Genomic DNA, 17,203 nt, shown 5'->3' with positions numbered 1-17,203 from the left:
GGGGGGGGGGAAGAGAGAGAGAGAAAGGAAGAAGAGGAGGGATACCCCGCGTTCTCCAGCCCGCGGGCATGGCAAAGTCCCTGAACTTTGCGGCTCCTCGATTCCTCGGGCCGTCCTATCCATATAAAGCTTCCGTCTCCCACACCTCCTGCAGCCCTCGGAACGCTGTCGCGACGCCGGTCTGCCCAATGAGACCGCTCCGTCCTAATGCACATTCGCGGCCTTTGGGTGCCGGCAACTCTCGACTGGAAACACGACCGGCCATGTGGACTGCTGCCGCTAGACTGCTCTGGTGTCAACCCCGCTTGGGTTTGACGCCGCGTTGGCCGTCTTCGGCCGTGATCGCGCGAGGGTTGATCCATATAAGGAGCCGGGCATTCAGGGAAGGACTCAACTTGCCTCGGGATGGTTTTGAATATCGCGATCCATCCGAGTATCCATCACATCTTTGGCTCTCTTGCCGCTTTTTCTTCCCAAAAGATTCCTTGCAGGCCCTCGCCGCTTGTCCAACCTCGCCGACTTGCCCAAACATGAATCTGAACAGCGCCTCGATCGGCATCTGGAGAGACGGGGACTTGGTCTTGTCGCAGGAGGGGGGAACACAGCAGCCGCCCCAAGAAGATCCGAGGCCCCCATTCTACACAAGGCCCAGGACACCTCCCCGGCCTAATCCTCCCCCCACGAACGCGGGCGAAGGTCAAGAGACGGACTCGAGTCCGAACCAAACCTCATAATAAGGCTGAGCAACCGCTTCCATGTGAGCGACCCATCGCAGACACCCGGCTTTTGTTATGTCCCTTGAGGCGGCGACTCCCGATGTTCAACTCAAAACTAAGACGAGTCCCGCACAGAGCCTGTCCTAGTGGAGGCATGCCGACCATAAAGAAGGCCGGCAGTTTCAACTAGCCTTCCTCCTCCCCCCCGACTCGCTCGGTGCGGGAACCGGCATTTTTGAGGACCCGCGTCGAACAAGCGAGATGCGGTCCGGTGGCACAGATTGACCTCACTTTAGTGGCACCAAGTGTTTCCCCTCCCTCCATCCCCCTAACGCTTCCATTCGTCGACCACAATGGTCGCCCGTTCGCTATCTTGATTTTTGCTTCTCTCACACCGCCCGCTGCAAAGAGTGGTAGGAGCGACTTATCCGCCCCTGCTGTCGCCGACTTGAGGCCACGAATACCTATACATTATATATACCCAGGCTACCTTTTCATCTCGTTTCCATTGCCTGTCTGTTTGTCCTTGGGCTTTGTCGTCTGGTCGTAACTGCATTATCAACCCATGTTCTTTGTGTTCTTAACCATCACGCGGGAGCTACCACTCGAAAAAGGGATCTGAGGCGGAACGTGGGTGCTAAAAAAAAAAAAAAAAAAAAGGCGAGCGCGTTCCCGTTTGGAGGACCCGGAGGACCCGGAGGACCAGGAAGAGGACAGCCAATCTGATTCAGAATACCCAGCCTCGAAATTCACCAAATTCTCTTCTCTGAGCCGCCCGTGAACTTCGGAAGCTTGTTTTAGACGTGAGCTCTTCAAGCTATCAAACTCGGCCAAACCGTCCCCAAGAAGAACCAAACCTTCTATATTACACTACCTCCCACACCCCGTCTCTTCGACGTAAGCGGCATCTGATAACAGTATACTCGGCGCTTTTCGCTGTCCGTTGAGTTGTCCGTTTCCATGCTGCCTAGTGTCCTCGGGACCCGCAGATTCTTTCGAGCAAACATGGGAGAGAAGGCCAGGTCGAGGGTTGATAACACCATAGAAACAAAACAACGTTTCGTACAAAACAAACTACCTGCCTGGAGGCTGCCGTGAACTGAGAAATAACGAGAGAGAGAGAGAGAGAGAGAGAGAGAGAGAGAGAGAGAGAGAGAGAGTCTCAGACTTTGCATGGCCGCACAATCCGTCAGCGGTTTCAGCAAACCACATGTACCAACTCCCCTAATCTATATCTCCTAAACGGCAGCTACCAAGTCCACTGCTATACTCAACTTCATCCTCGTCACCCAGTCTCTTGATGTCCGATGGTCGTAGTTCCTCGCAGACCCTCTCACATAAATCCCGGTATTCTCACATCCTTCAGTCCAGTCTTCCAATTCTTCCCTCTCTGCCGCTCCCCTCTTCCTTCCATTCCAAACGAGGCGCAATCTCGCCTGACCCCCGTCACAGAGCGCTCAAATCCAACGGTACACTGCTTCCCCTCCCGGCGCGGTACCTTCGCGGCCCGCCGACAAATGGTCTCGGCTTCGGGAAGTGCTCCTCGCCATGGAACCGCCACCGCGAGTCCTGCACGATATACCGCTCGCCGCCTGGCGAGGGCGACGGGCCGCGGCCGGGACTTGGCGTTTTGCCGCCACCGCCGCCGTTGGGCGTGAGAGTGAAGTTGCTTGGGTCCAGCATCGAGTACGTGGACGCACGCCCCGGCGCGTTCGAGGCCGAGTGAGAGAGGGACGAAGGAGGGGCGGGCGCTGCCGAGGGCGGGGGAGGCGGCGGCGGCGGCGGTGCCGGGGCAGAGGAAGGAGGAGGCGGTGGTGGTGCTGCAGGGGCAGAGGAAGACGGAGGAGGAAGAGGAGGAGGTGGTGGTGGTGGGGCCGGCGCGGAGGAGGGCGGAGGCGGTGGGGCCGGCGCTGGAGGAGGGGAGCTCGAAGGTGCTGGGCGAGGTGGTGCTGGCGGTGCTGCCGCTGGAGGCGGTGCGACACTGGACGCAGCGCGAATGGCTGCTTGCGCGGCAATGCTCTGGGAAATGCTGCTTGTTGACGCCGACGGCGGAGGGGGTGGTGGCTGCGAACGGGCTGGAGCCGGCGGCGGTCGCGGAGCAGCCGCGGGAGCCGGCGGCGGCGGAGGCGCAGTCGAGGGTGCGGTGGAAGATGGCTTCCGCAAGCCCGGAGGGGGTGGCGGCGGTTTTTTGCCGACCGGAAGGGGCGGGGCTTTCTTCGGCGTGCTTGGGGAACTGCTTGCTCCCGAAGGCGATGGTCTGCCGGGAATAGGTGGGGCGGGAGCTGCGGGCGGCTTCGGGGCAGATCGCGGAAGGGTCTCCGAGTCTGATAGGTAGGAAGCATCTCTGCTCGCTGAAGTCAAAGTTAGCTATGGCGACGGTGCCGTTGCAAAGAGTCTCGGTGGCTTCTCTCACCCCCTGTGTCGACACCTCCTCCTGTCTTGCGCAATTTTGGCATACCACCGACAAACAAGCCGGCTAGTTGCGGAGGTCCATCCGATCCCGAACTTGGTGGTTGTGCTCGATCGCCTTGATCACTGTTGCTTCTGGCTCGAAGTCCCGGAACGGGAGGGGCGAGGCCTCCCGGTGCCTTGGGCGCCCCCGGAACTGGGGGAGCGCCGAGGGGCGACGGGCCCGGACTGCCGCCTGACACGATTTTCCCCCCTACTTGCGGTGCGGAACGGTCATTCGTGACGGTCTTTCTCAGCGCTTTCCCCTTGTGGATATCTGCAAGCAGTGCTCCCTGTGGACGAGTTAGCAGAGAAGCACTCGCCGGAAAAGGAGGGCAAGTCAACGGACTCTAGCAGGCGAGGAGGCCACCGATGGGGGGGGCGGAGGGGGGGGAGCTGGTACACCACCCCCCGGGGGCGGCGGCGGCGGTGGCGGGGGAGGCGGAGGCATCGCGGAGTGTCTCTGGGGCTACGATCCGATCGATGATGGATCCGAGCGATGATGGTGCGAGTTTGGGCTCGGGAAGCGGATGAACGAGTGAGGAAATGGAAAGTTGAGATTCCAAGTTTGAGGTGTCGACGTGTAACAATATAGCGGCAGCACAAACTCAGGGTTGGCTAGCGAGGATGGAGAAAAGAGCAAGAAGCCCGTGATCTTTCTGAGATGCCAAAGAGTAGGTATGTATGGAATAGTGTTGAAGGTGCCTTTTGAGCGCCTGCGTCACCTTCTCTAGGCATGTGCCTTGGCGCCAAGAAGAAACGCGCTGCCACTCGTCTCTATCTTGTAGATAGATACATACAGTACATACTTACTGTAGTATAAGGAGTACAGCGTAATACGTAAGTACCTGAAGCACTGCTGTATAGGTATGTAAGGAATACGGATCCGTACTTAACTTGTGGCGCTGGTATGTGCTAAATAACTAATTTGTACAGTATTCTGTAAATCATTCGCTCTGCAAACTGTAATTCGTACTTCATGCGGTATGCCGATGTGTATAATCCGTAGCCTGTAACTACCGCAACGCGCGAGTTGCTGAGTGGTTTGATGAATTACCCCAGTGCATGCAACCAAACGCGGCTTCCGTTCAATTGAGGCGGGCGACTTCCCCCGGTTCGGTTTCGACAAGGATCTCCACCATCGCACTTGCACCGCAGCGCGTTCGAGTTCACGGCTGGGTCTTTGTTGAACATCACGACGAGTCCTCATTACATCCTTCCCATCTTGCACCAACGGCATGTTCAGCATCTCACCATCCGCCCGACTGCCGCCAATTCAATCAAATCGCCGAGGTTCTTATTCTTCTCTCCTTTCTTTCTTGTCAACTGTGCGCATATCCCCTCGGGGTCTGATTTGACTTTTTTTTTTTTTTCAATGGCAACTACGAGTGCAGTAGCAGCCATCTGAAGCAAACCGGTTTTTTCTTTTCTTCGCACTCTAATATACGGTCTTCACGGTCGCCGACCATGTTACGTCGACCATACCCGCCCGGCTCGGGGCTGCTGATTTGCCAGGCTTGCGAGTCGGTGCTCAACAAGCCGCAATGGATACGAGTGGGCAGCCGCACTTCAATGGCGCTGCACACGGGCAGACGCTCAACCAGGGAAAACTGGGCAGTCCTCAGCTCATCCGCCTTTAGCCGCGCGTTCACAACCTCACAACCGTGCCCAAAAGCGAAGCGATCACAGGCATCACAAGGTGCTGACGTTTCACACAGCCGCTTTGGCAAGGCGGGCGCATCGGCAACCTACCATCCTCCCGGCCCAGACGCCGCAGCGGTTGCTTCGGCCGTGGACCGCGTCGTCAGGGCATTCATGAGTTCCTCCGGCATCCCCTCGGAGGAGACTACCTTGACGGCGCTGCGAGCGATTGCCCAGATTGATGTGAGGCCGCCGCCAGCTGCTGCAGAGCGTCGGTCAGAAGACGCCGCCGCCGAGACCCGGGGACCAGCCTCGCAGCTGCTGGGTCTGGATGGCCTAGCTCCCCAGGCCGGGGATGCGGCACGGCCGCCGAGGACCCCCTCGCAACGGTCGCAGGACGTTGTCGACAAGGTCTCGGAAGCCGCCTACACCATTGTCACCCGCCCGACAGTCGTCATCACCCGCACAATTCTCGCCGAGTACGTCAAGCTCCAGGCCCGTCTTGGCAAGCCACAGAGCCTGCCGCAGATCCTTCGTCTCTATGCAAGCAAGCCCACGCCCAAGCTGGTCTCTGGCTCCGTCCAATATGTCGAGCGCAACCCGAACAAGGCAGAGAACGCAGTCGACCCTGCGGTGGCCGAGGCTGCTCTTGACGCCGCAATCGAGGCCAAGGACCTGGCGGCTGCGATCGGCATCCTGGAGAACACCTACTCGGCAAAGGCCTTCTTGCGGTCCAAGCTCATTAAGAAGGGATTCGTGCCTGGGCTGGCAGCCGCCGGCACACCCGTTGCCATCTACTATGCCGCTACCCAACTGGCCCAGTTGCAGCACTCGCTCGAACCCAAGATCGCGACCGGTTTCGCATTCGCCGGCGCCATCTGCTACGTGGGGTTTACTGCCACTATTGGTATGGTCGCCCACTTCACGGCGAATGACCAGATGAAGCGAGTGACCTGGGCATTGGGCACACCTCTCCGCCACCGGTGGCTCTACGAGGAGGAGCGCGCCGCCCTCGACAAGATCGCCTGCTCCTTTGGTTTCTCGGAAGAGCACCGCTATGGCGAGGAAGAGGGGGAGGAGTTCATGTGGCTTCGGGAATACATACTCAGCAGGTCGATGATTTTGGACGCGGTGGATCTCATGCCGGGCATGAACTAGGTTCCGGCCGCCTGGGCGCAATCAACGTGGAGGGGGTGAAAGAAGACTGCGGCTGACGCTGATGACGGTGACCGGGGGGCACCAGGCGGTTGATTGTTAATACTTACACGTCGGGAGACACCAACGGCTTGGCGCGCTGCACCGACAGGCGGTTTCGAAAACTCGGATCGTCAACCTCTCGGAGCCCGGCCACTCTTGGCCCAACGACTCCCCTGCCCCCTGGCGCCGCCAATGATCAGCTGTGGGGCGCCTACACAGCGCTGCCGCACTCGCCGTCGCTGCCAAGCGTTATGGAGCGAAAATGGCAATCTTCCCTGTCCATGCCAAACCGCCCGAGATGGGATTCAAACGACCTCCCCAGTCAATTTACTGTGCAAGGCTCTCTTCTGCCGTTGTTTCATGATTTCCGTCCTAAGATTACGGTCACGATGCCCAAGTGGAGTTTTTCCTCTCGCCAAAAGACGCCCGTCACACCTTTGGTAACTAGCTTTTTCCGTTGCTACAACGAAGCCATGTCTGGTGGTCTTTCAGTCAGCGCTCCGCTATTCACGACCCCATCAGCACCCGCAGACCAGGGTATTTTGTTCAAGAGCGGCTCCGGGGTTTGCTGCACCAGGGAGATGCAGGCACCCTGCTGATGCAGATAGTTCACCTGTACCCTATAGCCACCTCTTCCCTTCCCTTACAGTCCTTCCCATGTCACACAATAGTCGTCATGCCCTACCATATATACTTCGGACGATATCCGTCCCCCGGTCTTACCAAGTAAAGCCACCCGTCGAAGACAAAGATTCCCAACTCCACGAGGGGAAATTTCAAGCTGATCAAGCACGGTCAAGCACGGTCAAGCACGGTCAACCCACTCTTCCTGGCCATCCTGCTTTTCAGCCCAGACATCCATCTCGCTCATTTTCCAATTCCTGTTCCGCCCTTCTACACTTTCCCTTGCCTTCAGCCTAGAATGGCCAGAGGGGACCCCATTGACCCGGTCCAGTGTGGTAAGCAACAGAGCTATGCCGTCTGGACCCAGGCGAGGAGATCGATTGACTGACGTTGCTGCTAGCCCACTATGCCAGCTTCGCTTCTCACCTGGACCGGAGGTCGTTCGACTTCATATATTGGTTTCTCTTTGTCCTAGTCGTCGTTATGCTATTCCTATCTTCATGGAAATACAGCGGGTTGGTCTCTCCATCGACGGTCTTCTATCGTCTTGGACTACGTGCCTGCACTGGAAGCTGACATGTCTCTCTCCCTCGTTCTTTCTCTTACCTTGTGCGTGTAGCGACCTCGAGAAAGTCCGAGTTCTGGGTCTCGAGCCCGGCACACGCCAGTACAGAAACAGGATGAGGAAATGCATGATCATCTGCGGCTTCTATGCCGCCGTGTCTGTTGTGGCTGTCGTCATGGAGGTGTATGCCCTCATGGCGCTGCAGTTCTGTGACGGCGAAGACCTCATGCCGCTGTACTGGTCCACCTGGACCATGATGCAGGTCGGTTCCCTCATTGCCATAGTAGGCATCATGCTCGCCATATTCAACAGCTTGCGCGGGAACAAACACCCGTACGTTATTTTTTTTTTTGGTCCCCTTCTACTTCCCCCCCGTTCAGCCGTGTGCTGCCCCTCTCTCCGCATTCAAGGCATGCGGCCACTGTTCCACTCCTCCGTCGCTTGCTAACCAACATGTGGCATCCGCTTTCCTCCAGACCATGGGCCCTGGCCCTCGGCACGCCCGTTCTCGTAGTAGCAGGCATCGGCCACGCCGTCCATGGCGCCGTGCACAAGCGCGTCAAGCGCGCTCGGTCAATGAGCCGAGGCAGGAGGCGGGCCATGTCTGCGTCGGCCAGCAGCTCCGTCGCCCGGCTGGAGTTGGCTGGTGTGTGTGGTGATAATAGTGGCAGCGGGGGTCTACCCATGAGCAGAGAGTAAGTCTCCAGCCGCGGGACGGGACACAGCCTCTACCCTACGCAGGGCCGCTGAGACAGGGCCAAGTTGAGGGTTAGGATGAGGCGCGCAGAGAGCTGACTTGAGACATCCAGGCTGACCCTCCGTGCCGACGATAACGATGAGAGGAAAGAGGTCGCCACCCCCGCTACCGCGGGGATCCCGGCCCATTTTGTCGGATTCACCGCGAGCGGCGCGCCCATCTTGAGGTTCGCCGAAGACCCGGGCCGGCTGGAGCCCGAACGCGCGGTCGTCGTCGGCCAGGGCGACGACGGCCACGTCATGATCGCTTTCAAGAAAGCCATGGCCCTCGCCGGGGACACCGACATCGACGGCTGCAAAGACAACGGCAAGGGAGACGGAAACGGAGACGGAAATGGCAACTACACCAGCTGGGCGCGCGGCGGCGGTGGCGGGTGTTACAGCAACCCCGGCCTGGGCGCCTCGGCGGCGGGCGGGCTGGCTGATTCTGCTCCAACCTCGAGGAGCGGGACCCCCGGGCCGAGGTCCCCTGTTGTAAGGATCGCTCCTCCGCCACCTGGGAAGGGCCCGGGGCACGGGGATTCTCCGGTATGATGGAGGCTTTTCCTTAACTCTTAACGCTTGTGGCATCTTTGGTTTCTCGTCTCTTGGGGTGTTTGGGACATGGACATGCACTAGGATTCCCAGGGCTGGATCTGTTTACTCATGCCATTTTCATTTACTGGTTGGGGCGATACGATACTCCTGGCATAGACGGATGGTATGGTACGGTAAGGGTTGAGCAGGACCGGGAGATGGGGGGACGGGGAGGGGGAGGGGTCTATTGCATCAGCCGGAGTTGGCTTTCGGGTTTCAAAGGGCGGGAGGCAACTTTTTTTGTTTTCCTCTCCTTTTTGTTTTCTATTTTTATTCCTCGACCGCACTTTGTTTTTGAGACCCAAAACATGGTCAATGATCATCATTCGTACACTTTTGCAACATACAACTTTGTCGAAATCATGACACTTCTAGATGACATCTCCAGGTATGGATGCATATATGTAATCCGTACATACATGGACGCTCTAGTGCACAACATTGCATCTGACACAGCGCCAGACACGGACCTGCTGCGGCCACACGGCTGGTCTGGCCCTGGATGAACGCTCGCCTCGCATGGCGTGGTGGTCTGGTGCCAATTCACGCCGTGTATCGGAACACAGCCATTGCAAAACACACGCCGAGTGGTGTTAGTGTATCTTTGACGGGGGCGCCAGGCCATGTGGGTTGTCTCGCTCGGTTGCTTCTGAGGCAGCACATCCGTACTTTGGTCTGACAAACACTCTCCTGCGCAACAGGTGTCTCACTTTCCATCTTCTGTCTTGTTCTTCTTCTTCTCTCACTTCAAGTGGTGCTTTTCACCCCCTTAATTTTGGGGTTGATCGGCCAATAAACAGCCTCCCTGCTTTGCAAGACCAACCACGGCCCCCTAAGGGTCCCCCCCTTTCCCTCTTCCCCCCTTCGATCACGCATGTCATCATTCCGTGTTTGTCCGGACGCCACGAGGAGTCGGCATGGCGCACGCACACGGAAGAGTAGTGTGTGGCAGAGTTTGTTTGTACGGACGGATTATCTACAGTACATACGTACAGGACAATACGCAGTGTAACCCCACAGGGGAGAGCGGTTGAGGGACTCTGCGGCTGCATGTGATATGCAACAACAACAAACCGGGACGGAAGACGGATGGTGGTGGTTGGTTTCGAAGCTCAGCCGTCCTCGCGTCCTGTACGTCCGTACTGTACTACGTATGTACAGACCGAGTAACGTTTCACTAACTATCCATATCACCGCTCGCTTCATTAGTCCCACAAAGAAACACTACATTGCGGGTCTCGCCAGGTACGCTGCAAGCAAGTGTACACTTTTTTACTACTTGTTACCTCATATTGAAGTGTCCTCCGGACATGGTGCACGCTGTATGTAGTGATAGCGTTGTGGAATTAGCTCACTGCGCCTCGCAGGGTTGCGCTCCCGCGTGGCGAGCCGTGGCGTCGATCTCGGGAGATCTTGGGTTAGTTTCCCAAGTGTTGGGCAGCGGCACCCGATTCGCCACTGATAACAAAAAGTCCTGGACCCATTGGGTTACATTCCGAGCTAGCCCAACGACACCAGAGGGACAAGGGTTCGTTCACTTCCCGGAGACCACCTTGGCTGGAAATGGCTGTGAGAGAGGTGAGGCTATTCCCCATACGGATGTGATGTAGCGGTGCCTGCCGACTGATCGCAGAATCTCTCGCTTGGAGGATGGCTGGCATTCTCGGGAACACCATGTGGGAGCATGTAAATATGTATGTACAGATGCTGAACGGTGTTGAGCACGTGGGGGGAAACGTGGTTCTGGCTCGCTGGTTGCTCGATGTAGTTATGTGGTACTTTGGTAAATGTTTGGCAGTTCGGGAGTAGTGGCTGATCAAGGCGCACTGGGGGTGAGGCTTGGCAGGTGAAGAGGAACCCGAGAGAGAAAAAAAAACAAGCGACTGACGGCATTTCCGATGGCGATAGTATAATCGTGTACAAGTGCAGTCTATCCTCTATGGAACCTCGTGAGTCAGACGGATGAATAACGGTAGATGGGACGGGTAATCCATCTCGGATGGACAGAAAGCTGGGCTGAGACAGCCAGGGGAGGTCGAGACGACCCAGCACGCACGCCGCGTGTCCTTGACCCAGAGCCGAAAATGGGTACAGTACGCGCCAGGAAAAACGCAGTAAAGGACCTTTAAGCTCTGGTGCATAACGGCATTTGCTTGCTGCCCAATGCCTGGCGCAGTTCACCAGGCTTGTCCCAGTTCTCGTTTTCGGTGTTCCCTCCCGGTCGGTTCCACTCTCCTTTATCAGGTCCCGCGGCCTCAATAAGGCGCGGTCCCAGATTCATCACTTCCAAGAGCCAACTTCTTCAGCTTTGGCGCGGGGATTCAAAGCTTGAATCTTTCCGCGAGCCACCCCTTGGCGCGCCCTTGTCGTCGTCTTGAGAATGGAACCTCACGTCGTGCCGTGAAAACAGGGAAGAAGGAGAAGCAGGTGAAATCGTGTGCATGTTTCCATCTACCTCTCATTTCCTTGTTCCTTAATAAGAGGGGTGGGAGAGGTGAGCGGTGGGTCTAGACCCTTCCGGCCCGCCCAACTTGCAAAATCTCACCCGTTGGGCGATCGTCGCTGCGAAGGACCGGCCAAGAGGCGCCGTCGGCCTTCGCGAGCGATACCTCGAGCTTGGTGCCCAAGACTTTGAAAGTGGATTTGGAGGGATCTACGGAGCCGTACAACGGCACCTCGGCCTTGTATCGCTTGGGTACCGGGGAATCCGTGGTCGGCAGGTCCAGCACCAGCTTCCGTTCCTGGAACTCCACCTTGGCCGCGTCCTTGTCGATCTTCTTGAGGAAGAAGGACGCGATCACCGATGTTGCGGTTTGGTAAAAGTCGTTCCTGTAAGAGATCATGAAGATATGAGCACATCTTCCGTACCATTCCGCAGGGGGGGGGGGGGAGCCGTGTGATTCCGACGGCGGTCAAAAGCATGTTCCGCCAGTCATTCCCCAGTCTTTGGGCATGTGCAGGCACAGCCAGCCTTGGCTGTCCCTTGGCTGTCTCTCGCCCCTTGGCCGCCGACACACATCCGCCCAACAAGACTGCCAAGCACGGTAAGAAAAGAAAAAAGAAACCCAGACCGACTCACCTGACCGTCTCCAGGAGCTCTTCGCCATCAGGGCCCGCGGGAGCCTTGGCTGCGGCGTCTTTCTTCCCGCTCCCGACGAACAGATGCCGGTCCTTGGTCTTGCAGCCCTCGATCTTCATGAACTGGTCGAACTCCAGCACACGACGCTTGCAGCAGCTGTAACCCTTGCTGCCCTCGTGGAAGATGGGAACGCCGGGGTGGTGGACGCACTTCTCCCCTTCCCTGCTGGATCCCTTCTTGTAGATGGCGCCGCAAGCCCTGCGCCTGCACACGCGTCCGTCAGGAATTTCCACCGTATCATCGTCCTCCTCGGATTCCGGGGGCGGGGGCGGAGGGGTGGGGATGTGCTGAGGCGCCGTCACTGGCGCACGCGGCGGGGGCGGAGGGAGGTTCGTGGCGTCCTGGAGCGCCGCCGGATCGGCTTCCTTCTTCTCGATCTGGGGCGGCAGATCCGTGGTGCTGTGCTTGCCCTCGGTGCAGGGCTCGATGGCCATGAACTCCTCAAAAGTGAGGACGCGCGGCTTGCAACACTTCCACCCTGGACCCGGAAGAACTCGTGGTCAGCTTGGCAGTGACAGGGACGAGCTGGCTTGCAGCCCGACCCGGAGGGACGCGGCGAGCCGAGTCCAAAATTGCACACTGCGTACCTTTCTGGCCCTCGTGGAAAACAGGCGGGCCGGGGTGGTAGCGGCAGACCTCGTCCGGGTCTGTGTACTCCTTGCCGCAACCACTATGCACGCAGCGGAGCTTTTCCTGCGCCATCGCTCTCTTCTTTCTGTCTTGTTCTCTTGGCTGGGCTTTAATTCTCAATCCCGATCAGGCAGCGAATCCGTTAATCGTGCGTGACTCGGACGACTCTGACGCAAACCAGTGCTTAAGAGCAGGAAAATCGGGGCGGGAGGACGGGCATACAAAACATATGTTCGGACAAGGTTTCCAGGTTGCCCGCCGTATGGAAGCTGTCTCGAAGTCAATGGAAGCTTTCCGCCAAAAAAATAGTGTAGTGCACGATGCTTGCTGGGCCTAACATGGAAGGTGGGGGAGGGGTAACATACATACTTGACCGGGCTGACCTTTGCAGGATGAGCGGTAAGGAACACGTACCGAGCAGGTCCAGGGAAATCCGTAAGAATGCACTGTACGGCTCATCCCGTACTCCTCTGTACATGCATACCGCTCTGCGGAGTAACGTTAGCCAGTGCGCGCGCGGTTAGGGGGTCTGGCCCGGCTTGCGCTAGCCCGGCGAGGCCTGGCTACCGTATGGAAGAGAGGCGGGTTTGTTACTGGTAATTTCTCTGTCATCGTGCGCACCTAATTCGGGAGAAACCTGGAGATAATAAGTTGAGGTGATTGCCTCATCCGTGTTTTCGACAGCGACGACGTCCGATATTTTTGACTCAACACGCCGTGCTTTCCGTCTCTCCTCAATCCGAACGAGTCGTTAAGCTAGTCATGCGCGCCACGAGTAGACTCCTCCATTCATGCCGGATTACCTTGTTCACCCGTCCCACTTGTGGGCTCTGCACTCGAGCAAGATCGGTCCTATCCGATGTGTGGGATCGACGACCTTTTGATTTTCAAGAGATTGACATTGTCAAAGCGGAATCCAAGAATTGGCGGGATCTATATGATTTTGACGTTCCAGTAGTAAGTCCCTGCTGACCCGACGCCGCCTGTCTCTGGGCGACTCCTCTCTATCTTCCGTCCCCTCTTCATCGTGCTCAACGAGCGGTGAACCTAGATACACATCAGCAAAGCCAGCTCACCCGAGGAAGACCCAAGGCTGGCCTCGAAAGCTGTCAAGTTGATGCACCGCTTCACGGCCGAGGAAGTCATGGCCAAGATGGACTCCGTCGAGAAATCATGATGCCCTAATGGCGGCTATCGTATTCTCGCTGGTCCGGCTGTCGTCGGCCGGCCGTATTAGTATTAAAATCCCTCGGGGCCTTCTTAAGATGTCGCGTTGCATCACGGTGATTGGCAATTGCTCCCTCGCGCTAAACAGAGACAAGCCATATCTGCGCGGCCACAGCCACTGCCCGCCCAACCATTCGTACGAGAATAGCTCAGGCCCCTAATATGAACCGCCCTTCTCTTCCTCTGCTTGGCCCCGAGCGATGGTAAGACGTTCCACCATTGCTTCACCCAGGGTCGAGTAATCAGTCGCCACGCTGATCATGTGAAACCCCATGTCCGCATACTGCTTCGCTTGAGCCCCCGAAATGCAATAGATGCCGCACTTCTTGCCAGCTGCCACGGCTGCCTTCAAGACCCTCGCGATGGCGCCGTGCAGTTCGGGGTCCATCTTGCCGCCTAGGATAGGATGACCAATATTGTTTCCAAGGTCGTACGGCCCGATGAACACCACATCTACTAAAGGCGCTATTTCTTCGACCGAGTCCAGCGCTTCCTGGGTCTCGATCTGCACCATTGTCAAAAGGTTGTCGTTTGCTTGCTGCAGATATTCGGTTAGGCTCAATCCTGCTTCGAAATTCTGCAGCACGAAGGGGGAGCCGAATCCTCGCTGCCCTTCCGGTGGAAACTTGGCCGCCGCTACGACACTCTTGACCTCCTCGACGGTCCGGATGAGTGGCACCAAGATCTATTGGATCGGTCAATCAAACCCGAGGTCACGGCGTAAGTAAATGAGGGAAAGCCGGGTTGTCGTACACCATGTGCTCCCGTATCCAAGGCCCCTGCGGCAGTATCAGCACCCTTTCACGATGGACATGGCACCAGTTCCGGGCGCTCACGCTTCACCATCCACGATTCGGTGCCCGGCAGGCGAACGATTGGTGATACATCCAGGGCTGCGATGGCTGGAACCGCCTCGTGCATCGCGGCATCTGCGAACATATGTCACTATAGGCTCGCTTACAAAGAAAGCGGGGGATGCGTAGCAGTGGCTCGAAAGGTCCGCGTCTGGTGGTCTACATACCGTCGATGTTGCCATGTTCGCAGTCCACCATGACCCAGTCAGCGCCTGATCTTGCCAAGATCCTGGAGATGTTGGCACCAGGCAGCATCTGCCAGAAACCCATGGCCGGACGCCGGTCCTCGGTGAAGACCCGCCTCAGCCGGTTGGATCGCAACATCTTTAGGCCTGGTTCCATGGTGGTAGACATTGCACGGCGCTGCTGGCCAAGATTCCATCGGGACTGTCCCAGCGACAACCGGCAATTGAGAGGGACCAATCGGTTGCGGGGTGTGCTGCTCAACAGACGAATCGGTATGCGAATCATCGGGGGAATCATGGAGGGAAGGGTCAGTCAGACGAACTTTGTCATCGTGGTTCTGGTGTTCCCAGCGTCTTCCGCGGTGCAACCTAAGTACGGATTAGATAGTATTCCACCTGACATATGCCCCGCAGCCGGCAGGTCCGGCTCACTGATATGTAATTGGGTGTATGTGGGCACCTTCCAAGTTTGTATGTGCATACATACATAGAGTACTAATTGTACAGTACATACCAAGGTACATTCGTATGGCAACCGGGATCGAAGGTCTTTCCTCATGTAAGATCCTTCCAAGTACCTCGTTCGCCGTGCTGACTCTCTGAAACAACGCCCGGGGATGGCAGCTTCGTTGTGGGCTTCCCCAACTTTTTCACCCATTCCCACCGTTCTTGTGGATATCCCCCTACATGTTCGCTGCTCTTCGTCACCACAGACCTGCCTCCATGTTTCCAGGCTACTCCAACGGCGGATTGTTGGTTGTTCCCAGGCTGCGTGCATGCCACGCTGCCTTGGCTCCCAGGTTGCCAGCCGCGGGCCCCGGGACTTCCGCGGTGCCCGTTGGCGGCTAAAGTGCTTCGGACTGGCTGCTCATAGAAAGTCCTCGACACGTATCTACTTCTAGCGCATCGAGGTTGTGAGCTCGACCTTCTATCCGATTCTGGCCATCTCTTTTGCTAGATACCTGACCATATTAGACAATGCCTAGTGATCAGCCAAAAGCGTGTGATCAAGTCTCGCTGACAAAAGTCGAGTTCCCTCACTAAGTTTCCAACTCGCGCATGAGAATTGGTTCATTATGCACTCCCCTCAGTGTTGGCAAGTTGTCCAGAACTTTTGGAGGCTAATTGGATCTTTGTTCTGCAAGGTCTGCGCTATGCTGATTTTGGTTCCAGCTCTCCCTCCGCACGCGCATTGACCGAACAGCGCCGCCCTAACGCCTCCTCGACATGATGTGGAAGATTGTCGATTAGCTGCGTGACCTACCAGAAACTCGACGGATTTCATCTGTCGAGGCTTCCTTACTGTGTAGAAGTAGTTTTTGAGTTTGACAATGAACCCGGGGTAAGGGGTAGCCCCGATATTGGCATAAGTAAACATTCAATTAACTACTCTGTACCAAGCCAAGGTACAGAGTACGGAGTAATCCGTAAGGAATATTCCGTGGCTCTGTGCTGCTGAACACTCGTCGGTAACGCGATACAGCAGCCCCACACCCACGATAAGCCGATAAGGCCAGGGTACATGCATCCATCTGCTTCACACCCATGAATTGAAGCTCGGATTCGACGTCGTCAACGATTTGGAAGCCCCCAACGCTCGCTTTCGAACCCGTCACCGAAGTTGATCGGGCTTGCCGTAGCGGGGAAAACCAGTTTGCCCTGACACAGAGACAAACGGTTCTTCCACTCGTTTGCCTTTTTCTGCCGTCGAGCCGCGGCCTCGCAGTGGAATCTGGTTTTCGTCGCGATGTCGCTTAACAGCTACACCGAGAGTAAGTTATACGGATAAAGAGTCCCGGGCCCGCGCATTAGCCGATACTGCTGATACTGACCAATATACCGCTTCTGCCCGACAGAAAAGGTGTGCATCATCACCACCGACGGGCGCAACCTCGTCGGCACCCTCGCAGCGCACGACCACACCACCAACCTGGTACGAATGCGCCCAATCCTCTCCCATCACTACCACAATCACCATCACCCCACACACCTAGGTTCCCCCCGCGCAACATTGTCACGAGAGCGGAAAAGAATAACCTTGGGTCCCCGAATGCAGGTGCTGAAGAACACGGTCGAGCGCGTGATCCGCAGTCCCGAGGACGGCGAGCCGTCGGCCGAGGTTCCTCTGGGTCTGTACATTGTCCGGGGCGAGAATGTCTGCGTGGTCGGCCTGGTAGACGAGGCGCTGGATGCGAGTATCAACTGGGCTGAGGTCAAGGGCGCGGCCATTGGGACGACGAAGCACTAGACCCGGGAAAGGGGGGGGGGGGTCATAAGAGGGGCGGGCAAAAGAAGGCGGAGCTGAGGAGGGAAAGCGGCTGGTTGGGCGTGGTGTCCAGATAGGCCCAAAGTCCGGCTCCAGCGCCAGACGGAAGGCAGATGGTAGGTCGGAGGGACAGGAGGGGCGGCAGTGTTACGGTCTGGGCACCATGGAGAGCAGTGAGTTTTCGCAATTGGCGTTTTGGGGTTTCGCGTGGGTGCCTTAGAGCGGTATGGTTTTCCGCACGACCTGACTTGTATTATTTTGGCAAGAAGAACGAGTTGGTTTGCTAACATCCCAGAAAGAGGACGGCCCCGGTTCTCTACACTGGCTTGAGATACCCAGATTGAATAAACCATACCTATGCTACCGATCGACTGGCCGG

General features: G+C 57.2%; 7 protein-coding genes across 7 annotated transcripts; 3 read left to right on the top strand and 4 right to left on the bottom strand.

Moving 5' to 3' along the window:
• Positions 1-1,536: 1,536 nt before the first annotated feature.
• Positions 1,537-2,032, bottom strand: P884DRAFT_121383 (uncharacterized protein). The gene has a single exon (XM_069437151.1). The coding sequence runs from the start codon at positions 1,889-1,891 to the stop codon at positions 1,577-1,579; it is 315 nt and encodes a 104-aa protein (XP_069298922.1). The 5' UTR covers positions 1,892-2,032; the 3' UTR covers positions 1,537-1,576.
• P884DRAFT_121378 (uncharacterized protein) lies at positions 2,027-3,847 on the bottom strand. The gene is made up of 3 exons (XM_069437150.1): positions 3,514-3,847; positions 3,130-3,457; positions 2,027-3,067 (listed from the first exon to the last, which is right to left on the bottom strand). The coding sequence occupies exons 1-3, from the start codon at positions 3,613-3,615 to the stop codon at positions 2,163-2,165; spliced, it is 1,335 nt and encodes a 444-aa protein (XP_069298921.1). The 5' UTR covers positions 3,616-3,847; the 3' UTR covers positions 2,027-2,162.
• Positions 3,848-4,631: 784 nt separating this feature from the next.
• P884DRAFT_197400 (uncharacterized protein) lies at positions 4,632-5,963 on the top strand (the record flags this gene model as incomplete). Its single annotated transcript, XM_069438056.1, has 1 exon — positions 4,632-5,963. One exon carries the CDS (start codon positions 4,632-4,634, stop codon positions 5,961-5,963), a length of 1,332 nt encoding a protein of 443 aa, XP_069298920.1.
• Positions 5,964-6,924: 961 nt separating this feature from the next.
• On the top strand, positions 6,925-8,481 carry P884DRAFT_298688 (uncharacterized protein; the record flags this gene model as incomplete). The annotated part of the gene is made up of 5 exons (XM_069444625.1): positions 6,925-6,961; positions 7,027-7,141; positions 7,246-7,524; positions 7,668-7,886; positions 8,001-8,481. 5 exons carry the CDS (start codon positions 6,925-6,927, stop codon positions 8,479-8,481), a joined length of 1,131 nt encoding a protein of 376 aa, XP_069298919.1.
• A 2,549-nt stretch (positions 8,482-11,030) lies between these two features.
• P884DRAFT_196521 (HSP20-like chaperone) lies at positions 11,031-12,364 on the bottom strand (the record flags this gene model as incomplete). The annotated part of the gene is made up of 3 exons (XM_069437987.1): positions 11,031-11,352; positions 11,603-12,140; positions 12,250-12,364. 3 exons carry the CDS (start codon positions 12,362-12,364, stop codon positions 11,031-11,033), a joined length of 975 nt encoding a protein of 324 aa, XP_069298918.1.
• Positions 12,365-13,676: 1,312 nt separating this feature from the next.
• P884DRAFT_298686 (Pyruvate/Phosphoenolpyruvate kinase-like domain-containing protein) lies at positions 13,677-14,715 on the bottom strand (the record flags this gene model as incomplete). Its single annotated transcript, XM_069444624.1, has 4 exons — positions 13,677-14,204; positions 14,273-14,298; positions 14,356-14,448; positions 14,541-14,715. The coding sequence occupies 4 exons, from the start codon at positions 14,713-14,715 to the stop codon at positions 13,677-13,679; spliced, it is 822 nt and encodes a 273-aa protein (XP_069298917.1).
• Positions 14,716-16,122: 1,407 nt separating this feature from the next.
• P884DRAFT_240842 (uncharacterized protein) lies at positions 16,123-16,827 on the top strand. Its single transcript, XM_069440196.1, has 3 exons — positions 16,123-16,330; positions 16,415-16,491; positions 16,615-16,827. The coding sequence occupies exons 1-3, from the start codon at positions 16,306-16,308 to the stop codon at positions 16,804-16,806; spliced, it is 294 nt and encodes a 97-aa protein (XP_069298916.1). The 5' UTR covers positions 16,123-16,305; the 3' UTR covers positions 16,807-16,827.
• The last annotated feature ends 376 nt before the right edge of the window (positions 16,828-17,203 follow it).

This window comes from Thermothelomyces heterothallicus (genome assembly GCF_042370625.1).
Source record: "Thermothelomyces heterothallicus CBS 202.75 unplaced genomic scaffold P884_scaffold_7, whole genome shotgun sequence".
Classification (NCBI taxonomy): Eukaryota; Fungi; Ascomycota; class Sordariomycetes; order Sordariales; family Chaetomiaceae; genus Thermothelomyces; species Thermothelomyces heterothallicus.
Note: the sequence above shows the minus strand (reverse complement) of the source record. Positions and strands in the feature narration are given on the sequence as shown.

What these genes read in the sequence shown, in the direction of transcription:
- P884DRAFT_121383 (XM_069437151.1), bottom strand. Translation starts at nt 1,891, where the DNA reads ATGCAAAGTCTGAGACTCTCTCTCTCTCTCTCTCTCTCTCTCTCTCTC.
- P884DRAFT_121378 (XM_069437150.1), bottom strand. Translation starts at nt 3,615, where the DNA reads ATGCCTCCGCCTCCCCCGCCACCGCCGCCGCCGCCCCCGGGGGGTGGT. An exon ending in TGGCCTCCTCGCCTGCTAGA is followed by an intron (nt 3,458 to 3,513) that starts GTCCGTTGACTT and finishes ACTCGTCCACAG; the next exon opens with GGAGCACTGCTTGCAGATAT. An exon ending in AGGAGGTGTCGACACAGGGG is followed by an intron (nt 3,068 to 3,129) that starts GTGAGAGAAGCC and finishes CTTTGACTTCAG; the next exon opens with CGAGCAGAGATGCTTCCTAC.
- P884DRAFT_240842 (XM_069440196.1), top strand. Translation starts at nt 16,306, where the DNA reads ATGTCGCTTAACAGCTACACCGAGA. An exon ending in GCTTAACAGCTACACCGAGA is followed by an intron (nt 16,331 to 16,414) that starts GTAAGTTATACG and finishes TCTGCCCGACAG; the next exon opens with AAAAGGTGTGCATCATCACC. An exon ending in ACGACCACACCACCAACCTG is followed by an intron (nt 16,492 to 16,614) that starts GTACGAATGCGC and finishes CCCCGAATGCAG; the next exon opens with GTGCTGAAGAACACGGTCGA.